At 36.7% G+C, this 17401-nt stretch overlaps 1 protein-coding gene across 2 annotated transcripts in view; it reads right to left on the reverse strand.

The window, feature by feature from the left end:
* Positions 1-10942: 10942 nt before the first annotated feature.
* The window catches only part of RBM46 (RNA binding motif protein 46), a 54648-nt gene continuing 48189 nt past the window's right edge, over positions 10943-17401 (reverse strand). Inside the window, exon 6 of one of the 2 annotated variants that reach the window (XM_069556637.1) lies at positions 10943-11888. Coding sequence is in view for 1 of the 2 variants with exons in the window: in XM_069556636.1 (XP_069412737.1) it covers positions 11689-11888 (200 nt within the window). In the remaining variant the exon portion in view is untranslated. The remainder of the gene's footprint in view (positions 11889-17401) is intronic. The other variant, XM_069556636.1, reaches the window with a different exon arrangement.

Here is a 17401-nt window from a genome sequence, read left to right on the forward strand (position 1 = left end):
CAACAGTTAGAACTGGACATAGAACAACGGACTGGTTCCAAATTGGGAAAGGAGTTTGTCAAGGCTGTATATTGTCACCTTGCTTATTTAACTTATATGCAGAGTGCATCGTGAGAAATGCTGGATTGGCTGAAGCACAAGCTAGAATCAAGACTGCCAGGAGAAATATCAATAACCTCAGATATGCAGATGATACCACCCTTATGGCAGAAAGTGAAGAGGAACTAAAAAGCCCCTTGATGAAAGTGAAAGAGGACAGTGAAAAAAGTTGGCTTAAAGCTCAGCATTCAGAAAATGAAGATCATGGCATCCGGCCCCATCACTTCATGGGAAATAGATGGGGATACAGTGGAAATGGTGTCAGACTTTATTTTTTTGGGCTCCAGAATCACTGCAGATGGTGACTGCAGCCATGAAATTAAAAGACACTTACTCCTTGGAAGAAAAGTTATGACCAACCTATATAGCATATTCAAAAGCAGAGACATTACTTTGCCAACTAAGGTCCGTCTAGTCAAGGCTATGGTTTTTCCAGTGGTCATGTATGGATGTGAGAGCTGGACTGTGAACAACACTAAGCGCTGAAGAATTGATGCTTTTGAACTGTGGTGTTGGAGAAGACTCTTCAGAGTCCCTTGGACTGCAAGATCCAACCAGTCCATTCTGAAGGAGGTCAACCCTGGGATTTCTTTGGAAGGAATGATGCTAAAGCTGAAACTCCAGTACTTTGGCCACCTCATGAGAAGAGTTGACTCATTGGAAAAAACTCTGATGCTGGGAGGGATTGGGGGCAGGAGGAAAAGGGGACGACTGAGGATGAGATGGCTAGATGGCATCACGGACTCGATGGATGTTGAGTCTGAGTGAACTCCGGGAGATGGTGATGAACAGGGAGGCCTGGCGTGCTGCGGTTCATGGGGTCACAAAGAGTCGGACACGACTGAGCGACTGAACTGAACTGAAACTGCTTTGATCTATTTACTTTACAGACAGACTTGGCAATTTTGAATGGCTTATATGCTTCCAGGTTTAAGGATGCTCTCTGCTCTCAGTGTAATAAAGAACAATTTCTTTAACAGATGACAGTTTTGTGGGTGATAGTTGTGTGCTCCCTTTTCTTTTATGGTTATTTGTCTTATAGGATCCTGAATTTCACCTCTTCAATTCTTTTTCCCCTTTAACCATTCAGAATCCAAAGGACATGCCCCAGTTCCTTTTGACTTTCTTCTCCCAGAAGAGACTGCTTGTATATACCAGGATTTTTTTCAGTATTTTCAGTTGAAGTGGACTGTTAGCTCACCCTTAAGCTTTGTACTTCCAAATCCCTTTTAAACATTTTCTAGACCCTTTAATACATCCTTTGTCCTCCACAAATTTTGCAACAAAAACTCAAAAAGTAACTAGTGGAACAACAAAGCTAGAGGCTTCAGGCTTCAAGCTATATTACAAAACTGTAATGATCAAAACAGCATGGCACTCTTATAAAACAGACATATAGAAAAACGGAGCAGAAGAACGAACTGGGAAATAAATGCACACATATATGGACAATCAATTTACAACAAAGGAGCCTAGAACATGCAACGGGAAAAGCACAGTCTTCAATAAGTGTTGTTGGGAAAACTGGATAGCAACATGCAAAAGAATGAAACTGGACCCAACTTACACCATACACAAAAATTAAGTCAAAATGAATTAAAGACATTAATGTAAGGCCTGACACTCTAAAACCCTAAAAGGAATTATAGGTCATAAGCTCCTTGATATCAATCTTGGTGATGAATTTTTTATATTTGACACCAAAACCAAAGGCAAAAAAAAGCACAAACAGCAGGGTTACGTCAAACTAAAAAGTTTCTGCACAGCAAAGGAAATCATTAACAAAATGAAAAAGCAACCTACCAAATGGGAGAAAATGTTTGCAAATCATCTAAAATATATAAAGAACTTACCTAACTCAATTGCAAAAAATTCCAATTATAAATGGGCAAAATACTCATTTTTTTCTAAAGAACACATACATAAGTTCAATATAACAAATCATCAGGGAAGTACAAATCAAAGCCACGATGAAGTATCACCTCATTCCTGTTAAAGTGGTTATCATCAAAAAGACAAGAAACAAGTGTTGGTAAGGATGTGGAGAAAAGGACACATTTGTGCATTGTTGGTGGGAGTGTAGATTGATGCAGCCACTATGCAAAATAGTATGTTTTTCAAAAAGTTAAAAATATAATTACCACACGATGCAGCAATTCTTCTTCTGGATATTCATCTGAAAGAAAAAAAATGACTATCTGAAAAAGATATCTGCACCCCATGTTCACTGTAGCATTAGTTCAAAAGCCAGGACAGGAAGATACACTAAGTATCCAATGATGGATGAATCGATAAGAAAATGCATATGTGTGTACGATGGAAAGTTATTCAGCCATAAAGAAGGAAGCTTTGCCATTCGTGACACCATGGATGGAATCTGAAGACATTATGCCAAAGTGGAATAAGTTAGAAAGACAAATACTGTATGAGCTCATGTGTGGACCTAAGAGCAAAAAACAGAACATCTGAACTCACAGGTACAGAGTTCAGATTCAAGGGTCTGGGAGTTGGCAAAATAGATAAAGGAGGTAAAAAAATACAAACTTCCAGCTTTAAAAGAAATTAATAATGGGATATAATGTAAAGCATGGTGTTATAGTAACACTGTACATTTCAAAATCACTAGAAACAAGCTTAAAAGTTATCATTGTAATCAGAAAAAAAATGTCTACTTAATGTGTGGTGATGGGTGTTAAGATTTATTTGTAAATATAAATACTGAATCATTGTTATATACCTGAAAATAATAGTGTTGTATGTCAAATACAGTTCAATAATAATAAAAACTCTTCTGTAATTTGTCATCCATATTTATTTTTACTTCAGGTAGTTTGCAAATTGTTGTTCTCTAGTTGTGCTAAAGGTGTGGATCATCCATGGCTTTGCTTAAGATTATTCAATATAGTTTCCAGAAAACATGTAAGAGAGATCTGGGTTTTGGTGTATTCCATTATCTTTAGGAAAATAGATTTCAAATTTTTTTCCCCTTAGTCAATTGACTTTAGTCAACCCCATAATACAGGAGACTGAGCAAAGAATGGGAGTATAGCAAAAAGAGTCCTTTAAACTATGATATGCCATTTCAACCTGATAGTGGGGCTCCTGGGCTCATACCTGGTGATAAAGTAACACCTAATTCATGAGGGTCAATCTCTATTAAAGCCTTTGACTGTGTGATCACAATAAACTGGAAAATTCTGAAAGAGATGGGAATACCAGACCACCTGACCTTCCTCTTGAGAAACCTGTATACAGGTCAGGAAGCAACAGTTTGAACTGGACATGGAACAACAGACTGATTCCAAATGGGGAAAAGAGTACGTCAAGGCTGTATATTGTCACCCTGCTTATTTAACTTCTATGCAGAGTACATCATGAAAAACACTGGGCTGGAGGAAGCACAAGCTGGAATCAAGATTGCCAGGAAAAATGATATTTCAATAACCTCAGATATGCAGATGACACCACCCTTACGGCACAAAGTGAAGAAGAACTAAAGAGCCTCTTGAAGAAAGTAAAAGAGGAGAGTGAAAAAGTTGGCTTAAAGCTCAACATCCAGAAAACTATGATCATGGCATCCAGTCCCATCACTTCATGGCAAATAGACGAGGAAACAGTGGAAACAGTGGCCGACTTTATTTTTCTGGGCTTCAAAATCACTGAAGATGGTGATTGCAGGCATGAAATTAAAAGACGCTTACTCCTTGGAAGGAAAGTTATGATCAACCTAGACAGCATATTAAAAAGCATAGACATTACTTTGCCAACAAAGGTCCGTCTAGTCAAGGCCATGGTTTTCCTGGTGGTCATATATGGATGTGAGATTTGGACTACAAAGAAAGCTGAGTGCCAGAGAATGATGCTTTTGAAGTGTGGTGTAGGAGAAGACTCTTGAGAGTCCCTTGGACTGCAAGGAGATCCAACCAGTCCATCCTAAAGGAGATCAGTCCTGGGTATTCATTGCAAGGACTGATGCTGAAGCTGGAACTCCAATACTTTGGCCACCTGTTGCGAAGAGCTGACCCATTTTAAAAGACCATGATGCTGGGAAAGATTGAGGGCAGGAGAAGGGGACGACAGAGGATGACATGGTTAGATGGCATCACCGACTCAATGGACATGGGTTTGGGTGGACTCCAGGAGTTGGTGATGGACAGGGAGGCCTGGTGTGCTGCGGTTCATGGGGTCTCAAAGAGTCGTGAGCGACTGAACTGAACTGAATCTCTATTAAACCTAATCACAAACTAAGAGCTGTTTTTCAGGAAGAGAATTATTTGCCTAAGAAAATGCAACTTTGTGTCAAACCTTGGAGGTCTTTTTTCACTGTTTTTCCTATCAGCAATTAGACACATTTCAAGTACATTGGACCCATTGAGTGAAAACTGGTGAAGTGCATAGCTGATTACATTGCTGCTTTTACCACATGGGTTTATTTTGCCTGAGACCCCTATTCAAAACCCATTAACTGATCTTACATTTAGATCTTTAATCCATTTTGAGTTTATTTTTGTGTGCGGTGTTAGAAAGTGATCTAGTTTCATTCTTTTACAAGTGGTTGACCAGTTTTCCCAGCACCACTTGTTAAAGAGATTGTCTTTACTCCATTGTATATTCTTGCCTCCTTTGTCAAAGATAAGGTGTCCATATGTGTGTGGATTTATCTCTGGGCTTTCTATTTTGTTCCATTGATCTATATGTCTGTCTTTGTGCCAGTACCATACTGTCTTGATGACTGTGGCTTTGTAGTAGAGCCTGAAGTCAGGCAAGTTGATTCCTCCAGTTCCATTCTTCTTTCTCAAGATTGCTTTGGCTATTCGAGGTTTTTTGTATTTCCATACAAATCTTGAAATTATTTGTTCTAGTTCTGTGAAAAATGTGGCTGGTAGCTTGATAGGGATTGCATTGAATTTGTAAATTGCTTTGGGTAGTATACTCATTTTCACTATATTGATTCTTCCAATCCATGAACATGGTATATTTCTCCATTAGTGTCCTCTTTGATTTCTTTCATCAGTGTTTTATAGTTTTCTATATATAGGTCTTTAGTTTCTTTAGGTAGATATATTCCTAAGTATTTTATTCTTTTTGTTGCAATGGTGAATGGAATTGTTTCCTTAATTTCTTTTTCTACTTTCTCATTATTTGTGTATAGGAATGCAAGGGATTTCTGTGTGTTGATTTTATATCCTGCAACTTTACTATATTCATTGATTAGCTCTAGTAATTTTCTGGTGGAGTCTTTAGGGTTTTCCATGTAGAGGATCATGTCATCTGCAAACAGTGAGAGTTTTACTTCTTCTTTTCCAATTTGGATTCCTTTTATTTCTTTTTCTGCTCTGATTGCTGTGGCCAAAACTTCCAGAACTATGTTGAATAGTAGTGGTGAAAGTGGACACCCTTGTCTTGTTCCTGACTTTAGGGGAAATGCTTTCAATTTTTCACCATTGAGGATAATGTTTGCTGTGGGTTTGTCATAGATAGCTTTTATTATGTTGAGGTATGTTCCTTCTATTCCTGCTTTCTGGAGAGTTTTTATCATAAATGGATGTTGAATTTTGTCAAAGGCCTTCTCTGCATCTATTGAGATAATCATATGGTTTTTATTTTTCAATTTGTTAATGTGGTGAATTACATTGATTGATTTGCGGATATTGAAGAATCCTTGCATCCCTGGGATAAAGCCCACTTGGTCATGGTGTATGATCTTTTTAATGTGTTGTTGGATTCTGATTGCTAGAATTTTGTTGAGGATTTTTGCATCTATGTTCATCAGAGATATTGGCCTGTAGTTTTCTTTTTTTGTGACATCTTTGTCAGGTTTTGGTATTAGGGTGATGGTGGCCTCATAGAATGAGTTTGGAAGTTTACCTTCCTCTGCAATTTTCTGGAAGAGTTTGAGGAGGATAGGTGTTAGCTCTTCTCGAAATTTTTGGTAGAATTCAGCTGTGAAGCCATCTGGACCTGGGCTTTTGTTTGCTGGAAGATTTCTGATTACAGTATCAATTTCCGTGCTTGTGATGGGTCTGTTAAGATTTTCTATTTCTTCCTGGTTCAGTTTTGGAAAATTGAACATAGGCAAAACACTCTCAGACATAAATCACAGCAGGATCCTCTATGATCCACCTCCCAGAATTCTGGAAATAAAAGCAAAAATAAACAAATGGGATCTAATTAAAATTAAAAGCTTCTGCACAACAAAGGAAACTATAAGCAAGGTGAAAAGACAGCCTTCTGAATGGGAGAAAATAATAGCAAATGAAGCAACTGACAAACAACTAATCTCAAAAATATACAAGCAACTTATGCAGCTCAATTCCAGAAAAATAAACGACCCAATCACAAAATGGGCCAAAGAACTAAATAGACATTTCTCCAAAGAAGACATACGGATGGCTAACAAACACATGAAAAGATGCTCAACATCACTCATTATTAGAGAAATGCAAATCAAAACCACAATGAGGTACCACTTCACACCAGTCAGAATGGCTGCGATCCAAAAATCTGCAAGCAATAAATGCTGGAGAGGGTGTGGAGAAAAGGGAACCCTCCTACACTGTTGGTGGGAATGCAAACTAGTACAGCCACTATGGAGAACGGTGTGGAGATTCCTTAAAAAATTGCAAATAGAACTACCTTATGACCCAGCAATCCCACTTCTGGGCATACACACCGAGGAAACCAGAATTGAAAGAGACACATGTACCCCAATGTTCATCGCAGCACTGTTTATAATAGCCAGGACATGGAAACAACCTAGATGTCCATCAGCAGATGAATGGATAAGAAAGCTGTGGTACATATACACAATGGAGTATTACTCAGCCGTTAAAAAGAATTCATTTGAATCAGTTCTGATGAGATGGATGAAACTGGAGCCGATTATACAGAGTGAAGTAAGCCAGAAAGAAAAACACCAATACAGTATACTAACACATATATATGGAATTTAGGAAGATGGCAATGATGACCCTGTATGCAAGACAGGGAAAGAGACACAGATGTGTATAACGGACTTTTGGACTCAGAGGGAGAGGGAGAGGGTGGGATGATTTGGGAGAATGACATTCTAACATGTATACTATCATGTAAGAATTGAATCGCCAGTCTATGTCTGACGCAGGGTGCAGCATGCTTGGGGCTGGTGCATGGGGATGACCCAGAAAGTTGTTATGGGGAGGGAGGTGGGAGGGGGGTTCATGTTTGGGAATGCATGTAACAATTAAACAATTTAAAATTTAAAAAAAAAAAAACAAAAATTAAAAAAAAAAAAAAACAAAAAAAAAACAAAAAAAAAAACCCATTAACTTCTGATCACACAGTGAATACACCAGTGTAGTTTTCCTAATGTGTTTGTTTGGATTATGGTTCATTAAAGATCTTCATTTTGTTTCTGAGAAGATAGATATCTTTTTACTTGAAAGAAATTTAGATAAAACATAGAAGAGACAGATAGACCAATGAATCATTGCACTTTATCTGGAGTGAAGGGAACTAGAAGTGTGATCTCATATGCTTTCCTCATAATCATGTATTTTGTAATCCTTCCACAGTCTAATATAAACACATACAAATGTTTTCTCCCTCTTTACCCAAAATACATCATAGTATCTTATACACATTATTTCTAAACTGTACTCTTTTCCCATCGCTTTCTATATTAGGAATAAAGAATATTATTTTATACAACCTTTTCAGTTCAGTTCAGTCGCGTCCAGCTCTTTGCTACCCCATGTACTGCACCACGCCAGGCCTCCCTGTCCATCACCAACTCCTGGAGTTTACCCAAACTCATGTCCATTGAGTCGGTGATGCCATCTAACCATGTCATCCTCTGTTATCCCCTCTCCTCCTGCCTTCAATCTTTCTCAACATCAGTGTCTTTTAAAATGAGTCAGCTCTTCACATCAGGTGGCCAAAATACTGGAGTTTCAGCTTTAACATCAGTCCTTCCAATGAACACCCAAGACCGATTTCCCTTAGGATGGACTGGTTGGATCTCCTAGCAATCCAAGGGACTCGCAAGTCTTCTCCAACACCACAGTTCAAAAGCATCAGTTCTTCTGCGCTCAGCCCTCCTTACAGTCCAACTCTTACTATGCACCAATAAATGTATTATTTAATCAGCCCCCTAATGAGGGCTTCCTTGATAACTCAGTTGGCAAAGAATCCACCTGCAGTGTAGGAGACCCCAGTTTGGTTCCTGGGTCGGGAAGATCTGCTAGAGAAGTGATAGGCTACCCACTCAAGTATTCTTGGGCTTCTCTGGTGGCTCAGCTGGTAAAGACCCGCCTGCAATGTGGGAGACCTGGGTTCAATCCATGGGTTGGGAATATTCCCTAGAGAAGGGAAAGGCTACCCACTCCAGTATTCTGGCCTTAATTCTATGGACTGTATAGTCCATGAGGTCCCAAAGAGTTGAACAGGACTAAGCAACTTTCACTAGTGATGAGTACTACAGTTACAAAATGTTTCAATGAATAGTTTTACACATACTATTTCACACACATGTGCAAGTATATTCCAGAAGTAGGACTTCTGGATCAAAGATTTAAGTATTTGTAATTTTGGATGATAGCTGAATAACTGCTCTCTACATGAATTACACTAATTTATAATCTCACCTGCAATGTATGAGAATGCTCATTTTATTCAATGCTTCAAAAGGTTTACCAATCTTCTGAATTCCTGCAAAGCTAACTTTTCAGATTGCATTTTTTTTGAGATAAAGCACTTTTCCATATGTTGAAGGGCCAGGTCTTCTGCCTTCGTACATTTTGCCCATTTTCCTCTTGAGTGGAAGTTCTTTTCATTGATATTTATGAATATTAGAGATTGGCACTTTGTGAATCAATTGTTATTTTTCAAGCTTTATCATTTGTCTTTTGACATAACTGATAGCATTTTCTTGCCACACAGGCTTTCCTTTTTAGACTGGACTTTCACCTTCTTCTATGATGGCCTTTAGATTGTGAGTCATAGTTAGGGAAAACACCCGCACTCTAATATTGTAAAAGGAAAACCAGAGAAGAGAGGTAAGGTTAAACTCTGTGTAATTTCTGTGATCTTTCTGCTTACCAGGGTTTTTACGCAAGCCAAGGATCATAGGTACTTAGTACTTCATATTTCAGCCATAGCTCCTTGCACAAAGTTGCACAAAGAATTTGATCAACGGCTGTCTTTACAAGTGTCTCCCTGTCCAGTGAGCTGCATGACACAGCTAATAAAATTACCAATTAATAATGGCTTGTGGTTAATAGCTTATTACAGAGCCTTTGCTGTAAGAATTAAAGCAGCAAGTAATTAGTAGCTATGTTCACAAGTGAAATTTCATATGCAGTATGAACAAAATTAACCATTACATCAACCATTACAAGCTCAAACATTACATCACAGAGACAGTGCTTGATATGAATGCACTGATTTATATATTTCTCGTTAAAGGGAACAGAAAGAATGAGAAACCAGTACATTAAATGACTACTATATATTATATAATTACACCTAAACAATACAGGCTACCACTTGAGTGCTTTCTATTTGCAAGTGTTTTACCTTTAACGTTGTAAAGTTACCATGATTATACAGATTTGAAATTATAGCTTTGAGGGATTAAAAATCATGTAGAAACTCAGAGTTATTACTTGGTGGTGGCAGAACAGGTAATCAAACCTGAGGCTTGTATATACCTGCCATACAGGTATGGTAGCTATGGCAGAAATGGTAATCAAAGGCCAAAGCTTGTATGTTTCCCACCATATAACTACGGATCTCCAAATGCACTGTGTGATTGGTAAACTCTCTGAATTGTGATGTACAGTTGATCCTCCAAGAACACAGTGGGTTAGAAGTATCCACATTCCAGTATCCATGGTTCCATACTGGCAGATTGAACCAACCACAGATGATGTACTATAGCAGAACATATTTATTGAAAAAAATTCACATATAAGTGAACACACACATTTTATTGTTCAAGGGTCAGCTGTATAATATTTTAAGTGAAAAAGTTATGTGGGAACTTATAATTATATTTGGGCCATTCCAAATGTTTCTATGAAAAACTGAATTAATTTGTCCATTTATCTTCTGGTTTGAACCTGAGTCACCTCTGCATTTCAAGGGTATTTCCATAAGCAGTTGACAAAATACTCACTGTATGTTTGCTGAAGGAGTGACATGAAGCTGTGAATCATAGAAGTCAAAAACTGTAAAATCAGACGTCAGAAAAAAATCAACACTAGTTAAGGATAATGTCTATGCTCATTTAAATTTGAAAATCCAAGGCAACAACCTAGAGAAAGTATTAAGTATGGTCCGATGGAATGAACCTTCTTTAGAGGATGAAAACAAGACTAATTTACTATCTCCGATAACTTCTGCTAAAATAACGTCAGCAGAAGAAATATATGCAGCTATTTAATATTCTACTTGTCAAAACCCTATATTCCATACAATGAGATGATAATCAAAGCTAGTATCTGGTATCTAACCAGTGCAAAGATTTTTTTCTCTCATGGAAACCATCATTAGAAACTGATCACAGATGTATGCTGCTGAACTACTACACAGCCCAAATGACCTGAGTTCATTAATTATTCATCAGAAAGAAGGGAAAATGTCACTGGGTAAATCAACAAAATATTTCTACTGGTCCCTAAAAAGGACTTTATTAGTATGCTTCACAAAACTATTAATTTTCTTCCTGCATTATCCTTTGCTTTGATCCCAATGAAGACACTGAGCCTATGCATACCAAGTAGGGGAAATTGGTTTTTAGAAGGGCCAGACAATTGTGAGAACTAAACTTTTTGCACATACTAATAAACAAGTGAGACATAGGCATATTAGAAACACTGTATATTTAATGTCAAAGAATTTTGAATTCAAGTACAAAAATTAAACAACACATGATTTCAACATTAAAACACCGTAACACTTCTTACTCAACTATACATCGAATATCAAAAACACAGAAGTATAACTACAAAAACCTTGAATACATTAACAGCAAAATTATAATTTATTTCTACAACAAATAATTATTAACTAAAATATTTATAGTTATTTTCAAGGACCACAATGGTAGACTTTTTCTTTAGTACTGCATAAAATTTGCATCTTAATCTTTTTGCCCTTCATTTCTTTTTACATAATAGTTAGATGCTTCTGGTTATATAATTGTTCTAATCTCTGATACAGATAAGTGATCCTTGGTAATCAAATCTAGTGCTTTAACACTTGTGAAACTCTATTTAGTAAAGTTACAATGAAAAAATTTAATGTAAACTTCTGGGTTCTATTGACCACTCAAGAATCAGAAGTTATTTTAAAATCCCCAAAATTTAAAATGAACAGTAGTTTGTTATACCTTTATCAAGAGAAATCACTGAGTAACTTTTTAACTGTAGCATTTTTATAAGTTTTACAACTGTAGGCTATTCTGATGTTTACTATGACTGATATTTACTATGTTGAATATGTAATTTTCATTTTAAAACCAAATGTACAAACCCGATTCTAAAATAAAACTATTTTAATGTGCATGCTTTACAAAGAAACTTCATATTCCTGTTTACAGTATTTTCTTCAGAAGAATGAGGCCTGATTGGAGATATATAATCGCTGTCCAACATGGCTGCCATTAGCAAGAGGTATCGTTGGTGACAAGGAATAGCTTGGATAAGAGTAAGGCCTTGAAGTATAAGGAAGCACGCTGGGAGTCCCAGAAGAGAGGGTAGCACTAACAGGGGAAAGACTATTTATTGAGCTGCGACGGAAATTGTAGTCTGTAAATAAATACATAACAATTATGCTGCACATCTTTATGGTTACAAATTTAACTCAAAGAGACAATGCATTATAACTATAATCACAGTTTAACATAATGTTCTAAAACTTTCAAAATCCTGATCATCTTACATTGCTGGTAAAGACTATTTCAGCATTCACTGCATTGCAAATCCTGACAGTTTCATCAGTCAGTTAACTTTCACCGACACAATGCTTCAGGCATCTTACCAGAATGCATTCTTGGATATCTATTAATTGTTTTGTGTCTTTATGATCACCAAAAAAGAGAACCTCTGATTTCTCTTACTCTATTCACAATGAAGCTCCTTTTAAATCTGATATTAACACTAAGGGGTAGGTCATCCATGAAGAAAAGATATAAAACACTGAATTCATTATTTGCTTCTTTTTAAAAATTGTGTTAGGTGAAACATTTACCCCTGGATTGCAAAATTTGTCTAATATTTCATTACTTAAATATTAATATAAACAATTATACAACTCAACAAACCAACTTAATATCAGAATCCTACCAGTACCATAAAACAGTAAAATGAATCATCTTCATAAAATAAACATCAAGAAACCATTATCAACTTACAATATTGAGAAATCCAAAAATTAATCCAAATTATTTTTTGAAAACCAGTATTTGAAATATTACTGCTCCAAAATAAACATTCATCTTATGCAGATGCAATTTCCTGCTCCATCAACTGTAATGTTTAGAGATGTGTGGCCATTAAAGACCAAGTCTGTTAAATCCTGTACTTTCCAAAAGCTCAACTATGTTCTTCAGTGTAGAGGAAGTCAAAGAGTGTGAAGATGAATATAAAATGGTTATTTATAAAAGGTATGGTGCTTCTAGGAATGGAAGAAATTAGATCGTCTAATATATAGGTCAAACGTTTTCCATATTTTCCTGGTACTATAAATGAGGCTCAAAAACGAACATTAACCTAGTATTGTCATGGAATTTAATAGTAGGCCAACAGGAATGAGATCAACTGCAGGGGAATAAACTCAAGAAACATCAGAAAGAACCTAGTTTAAAAAAAATGGAAAAAATAAAAATCAGTTAAATGTAAGTTTAATTTCTAGCACTGTAAAACTCTAATTAGAATAATTTTTATGAACTTTTAACGGTACCATAAGATCAATGAAAGCAGTTTGCTACAAGAAGACAAATACCAAGACATCCAGTTAAAAATATTTTCAATATTGTGAAACTGGATAAGGAATTATCCATTTGATACCATTTGTTTTCCTAGTATCTAGGTATTGCAGAATAAAGTAACATTAATCCAGGTACTATAGAAATTTTTCTTCTTCTTTTAAAGGATCCTCTTTGCCTGAAGCATTACAATATTGAGTATAAATAGAAACCTTAATACTTCTGATAATTCTAATAACTGTTTTTTTAAAAAGTTCTGATTCTCTCCTCTCATTCTAAAGATTATCACACAAATACAATCAATTCCTTATTCATATAGTTCATACTTTCAAATTTTAACAATGTGATCATAGACAACATGATTTAAAAGAACAGGTCTTCAAATAGTTATACTTTGTATATGGGGAAATGCAGTTTTGAGAGAAATCACTCCCACTTTGGGTTTATATCCATTCAAGATCTAATGCAGCCTGTTCATGGAATGTGGCTAAAAAAGAGATTTTCAGAAGATTTCACAAAGAAGATACAGACAACTGGCTACTTACAGAGTGTTCATTAGGTCTGAAAAACTGCATGTTTTATATACCCCTACTGTAAACCTTCAATTTAAAAACACACTAATGACCACTGTAGTCTCACACTCTGAAGGAGACTAAAATATAAAATTAAAAGGGCACTTTGATGGCTTTATTCATAGAGGATAAACAAAGAAAAAAATTTCTCCCTAATACGACAAAGACTGGGAAATAAAGAGCTTCAGATGTTTACAAGCATTTAAAAAAAAATTCTTTTGCAATCTAAAACTCTAAATATATTCAGAAAAACATCTGGGTATCTAGAAAATATAATACATACCAAAGTTGAGATAATACCTGTGAGATAAATCTAGATGAATTTTATTTCCTCTAATATATAATTTATGTATCACAGACAACAGAACTCAGAAACATCACTGATTTCTATGAAACAACAAATTAACAAATGAATTAAAATTCCTAACATATTTACTTGCCCACCTCTGCTTTTTCTTCCCAATGAACATCCTTAGTTCTTCAATCCCACTGTTTCTGCCTCAGACTGGGATATGGACTCCCCTGCCCCCTTCTTCTTAAGGGAATGACACAGAGCCAATTTCAGAATTTGTTTTACACTGATAATTATTCAACTGTCTTAACACTTTTTAAATTGAGGTAAAATTTACATTTTACATTTAAATTGAGGTACAATTTACATGGGGCTTCTCTAACAGCTCAGCTGGTAAAGAATCCACCTGCAATGCGGGAGACCTGGGTTCGATCCCGGGTTGGGAAGATCCCCTGGAGAAGGGAAAGGCTATCTACTCCAGTATTCTGGCCTGGAGAATTCCATGGAATGTATAGTCCCAAAGAGTTGGACACGACTGACTTTCACTTTCACAATTTACATACGATCAAATGCATACATCTTATGTGTTCATTACAGTGAGTATTGCTAACTATAAAAACCTATGTAAACAACACCTAAAGCAAGATAAAAAACATACCCTTCAATCTAGAAGATTCCATTACCCACTTCAGAGCCCTTCTATTTGAGGCAACCACTTTCTGATTGCTAGCAGTATTAGTTTAGTTTTGCCTGTTCTCAGACTTTATATAAAATGAATTAAGGTACTTTCTATGTCTAGATTCATTCATGTTCTATCAGTAGTCTGTTCATTCTTAATGTTGAGTGAGTAGTCCACTGTATGAATACACCACAACTTCTTTATCCATTTACCTGTTGATAAAAATTTGAGTTGTTTCTAACTTTGACTATTATGATTAAGCGGTTATATACATTCTTATACAAGTTCTTTTGTGAATATATATTTTCATTTCTTTGGGATAAATAACTAACAGTAGAATTGCTAGCTAATAGGGTAGAGACAGATACTGCTAAACAGTGCATTTACAGCAGTACACTCAACATCAATGAAATATGAGAGCTCCAGCTGCTCCACACCTAACATTTGTTATTGCCAGAGCTTTTAATCACCACTATTCCAGTGATATGAAATGATATCTCATTTTGGTTTTAATTTGTATTTCCCTTATGTTTAATAAGGATTCCCTGGTAGCTCAGATGGTAAAGAATCTGCCTGCACTGCAGGAGACCCAGGTTTGATCCCTGGGTTGGGAGGATCCCCTGGAGAAGAAAATGGCAACCCACTCCAGTCTTCTTGCCTGGAGAATCCCCATGGACAGAGGCGCCTGGTGGGTTATAGTCCACAGGGTCGCAAAGTCACACACAACTGTGAGACTAACATTTTTACTTTCACAAAATTTCATCATAAAATTTAGAGGGCTCCAGATAATCTGGGTTTCAGAAAACCTCACAGCCTGCTAAATGGGGGCTACATGCCTACTTGTTACGGCATGCAAGAGACTGGTGGAACACAACCAAGATGTTTAAATTGCAGAAGTCAAGTTGCAAAGATCTGAGATGCAAAGGCTGGCTACAGGCATATTTGTTTATGATTCTTTGTTATGATTTATGAGGGTCCTGGTTAGGTCTTGGTTCTGACCCCAGTGACTTGCAGTAAAAATGAACCCAAAGGCTTGAACTAGATATTTTACTGAAATGGTCACTTACTGATCATTCTTATTGGGTTTTCTTCTTACTATTGGTATCAATAATTTTTTTTTACTAATTAAATTCTCTAAATTAAAATATTAAATAGCAACAGCTTGAGTCCTCAGAAGTCTCTACTTTAAACCACCTCTTTCACTGAAGAATATTACTGACAAAAGATGGTTGATTTGAGTGACTTTTCCATATTCCACACAGTTAAACAGAGAAAACAAGTTAAAAATTAGGCCTTCTAACTCCTAGGAAAGTACTATTTCCACCTGATCAAGTTTTTTTACTCTGACAAGTTTCTCAAAACTGGGTTGAGAGAAAGTGTTTCAAAAGGGTGTTGTGGGCAGGGTGAGAGAAAGAGAGTGCTGAAGCTTCCCAGGTGGCTCAGTTGGTAAAGAATCTGCCCGCAATGTAGGAGGACCCAGGTTTGATCCCCAGGTTGAGAAGACCCCCGAGGAATGGCAACCGACTCCAGTATTCCTGCATGGAAATTTCACTGACCAGAGGAATCTAGTGGACTATAGTCATGGGGTCACAAAGAGTCAGACATGACTGAGTGACTAACACTAAGCTACCCGGCTTCTGCTTGCACCTACCCACACCCTCATTTTCCACTTCAACACACAACTCTGCATTCCCTTGCTTTAAATGCTAAACTTTTATGCAACATTTAAGGAAAAGGCCCTTAATGTATGAGTAACTTGCTCTAATATAATGCTTTATTCGAGATATCATTTTAATCAAATCCTCTAAAATTCTGTATTTATATGCTGAATGAAAACATTTTTACAGAATAAATTTGGTTTATAGGCTTAACCTTAAGTGGGCCTGTAATTCCAGAAGATTCTGAAGCTATGTCTAGAGTGAGCAGGATCGTGAGTCACAGCCACGGTGCCACGTGGTGCCAGGGAGCGAGTGCAGAGCCTGGCAGCACATGTCCCACCTGCTTGCCACTCCTGCCTCCGCAGTGAACACACTGAGGCCTCTGAGCCTCCTCTGTCCAGCATGAGAGACAAACGCCACCAATATGTTTCTCAGTGGAAACTAAGGAACAGGTAAACTGATTTATTCTATTTGTGTCTTGCTTTTCTGTTTCTCTCTTACACATCTTGAGGGAACATCATAGAATCGCTAGCTGCTTTTGTTTCATACAAAGGAGAAAGCCTTAATAGAGACTTTAAAGTGAGTTCCAAGAAAGTATCCTCTCATATTAATCTTTCTCTTTTAGTTTCTAACCAGACACTCTTTAAATTCATTTTCCATTAGAAAGTAAATTCCTCGTAATTGGTTTTTTCTATTCTCCTTGTTAGCTCTGTGAATTCTACCTTGATGTCCACCTCTTCTTTCTGATGTACCTTTATAAAGTGTACGATTCAGTGATTTTTAGTATATGCACAAAGTTAGGCAACCAAACACCACTATCCACAGCATTTTCAAGACCCTCAACAGAAACTCTGTATGTACCTATTAGCAGTCACTCCCCATTCCATCTCCTCCAGCCCCAGCAACCACTCACTTTTCTGTTTCTTCAGATTTGCCTATTATAGATTTTTCATATAAATGAAACTACATAATTAAGGTGGTCTTTCTCAACTGACTTAGCATGATTTAAAAGTTCATCCATGTAGTATGTATAATGCATTTCGTTTATCCAAATTGTTTATCCATTTGTTTATCAATGGACATCTACCTTTTGGTTGTTGGGAATAATGCTGTTAAAGAGTACGTGCACAAAAT

The sequence above is a fragment of the Ovis canadensis genome, chromosome 17 (genome assembly GCF_042477335.2).
Source record: "Ovis canadensis isolate MfBH-ARS-UI-01 breed Bighorn chromosome 17, ARS-UI_OviCan_v2, whole genome shotgun sequence".
Taxonomy (NCBI): Eukaryota; Metazoa; Chordata; class Mammalia; order Artiodactyla; family Bovidae; genus Ovis; species Ovis canadensis.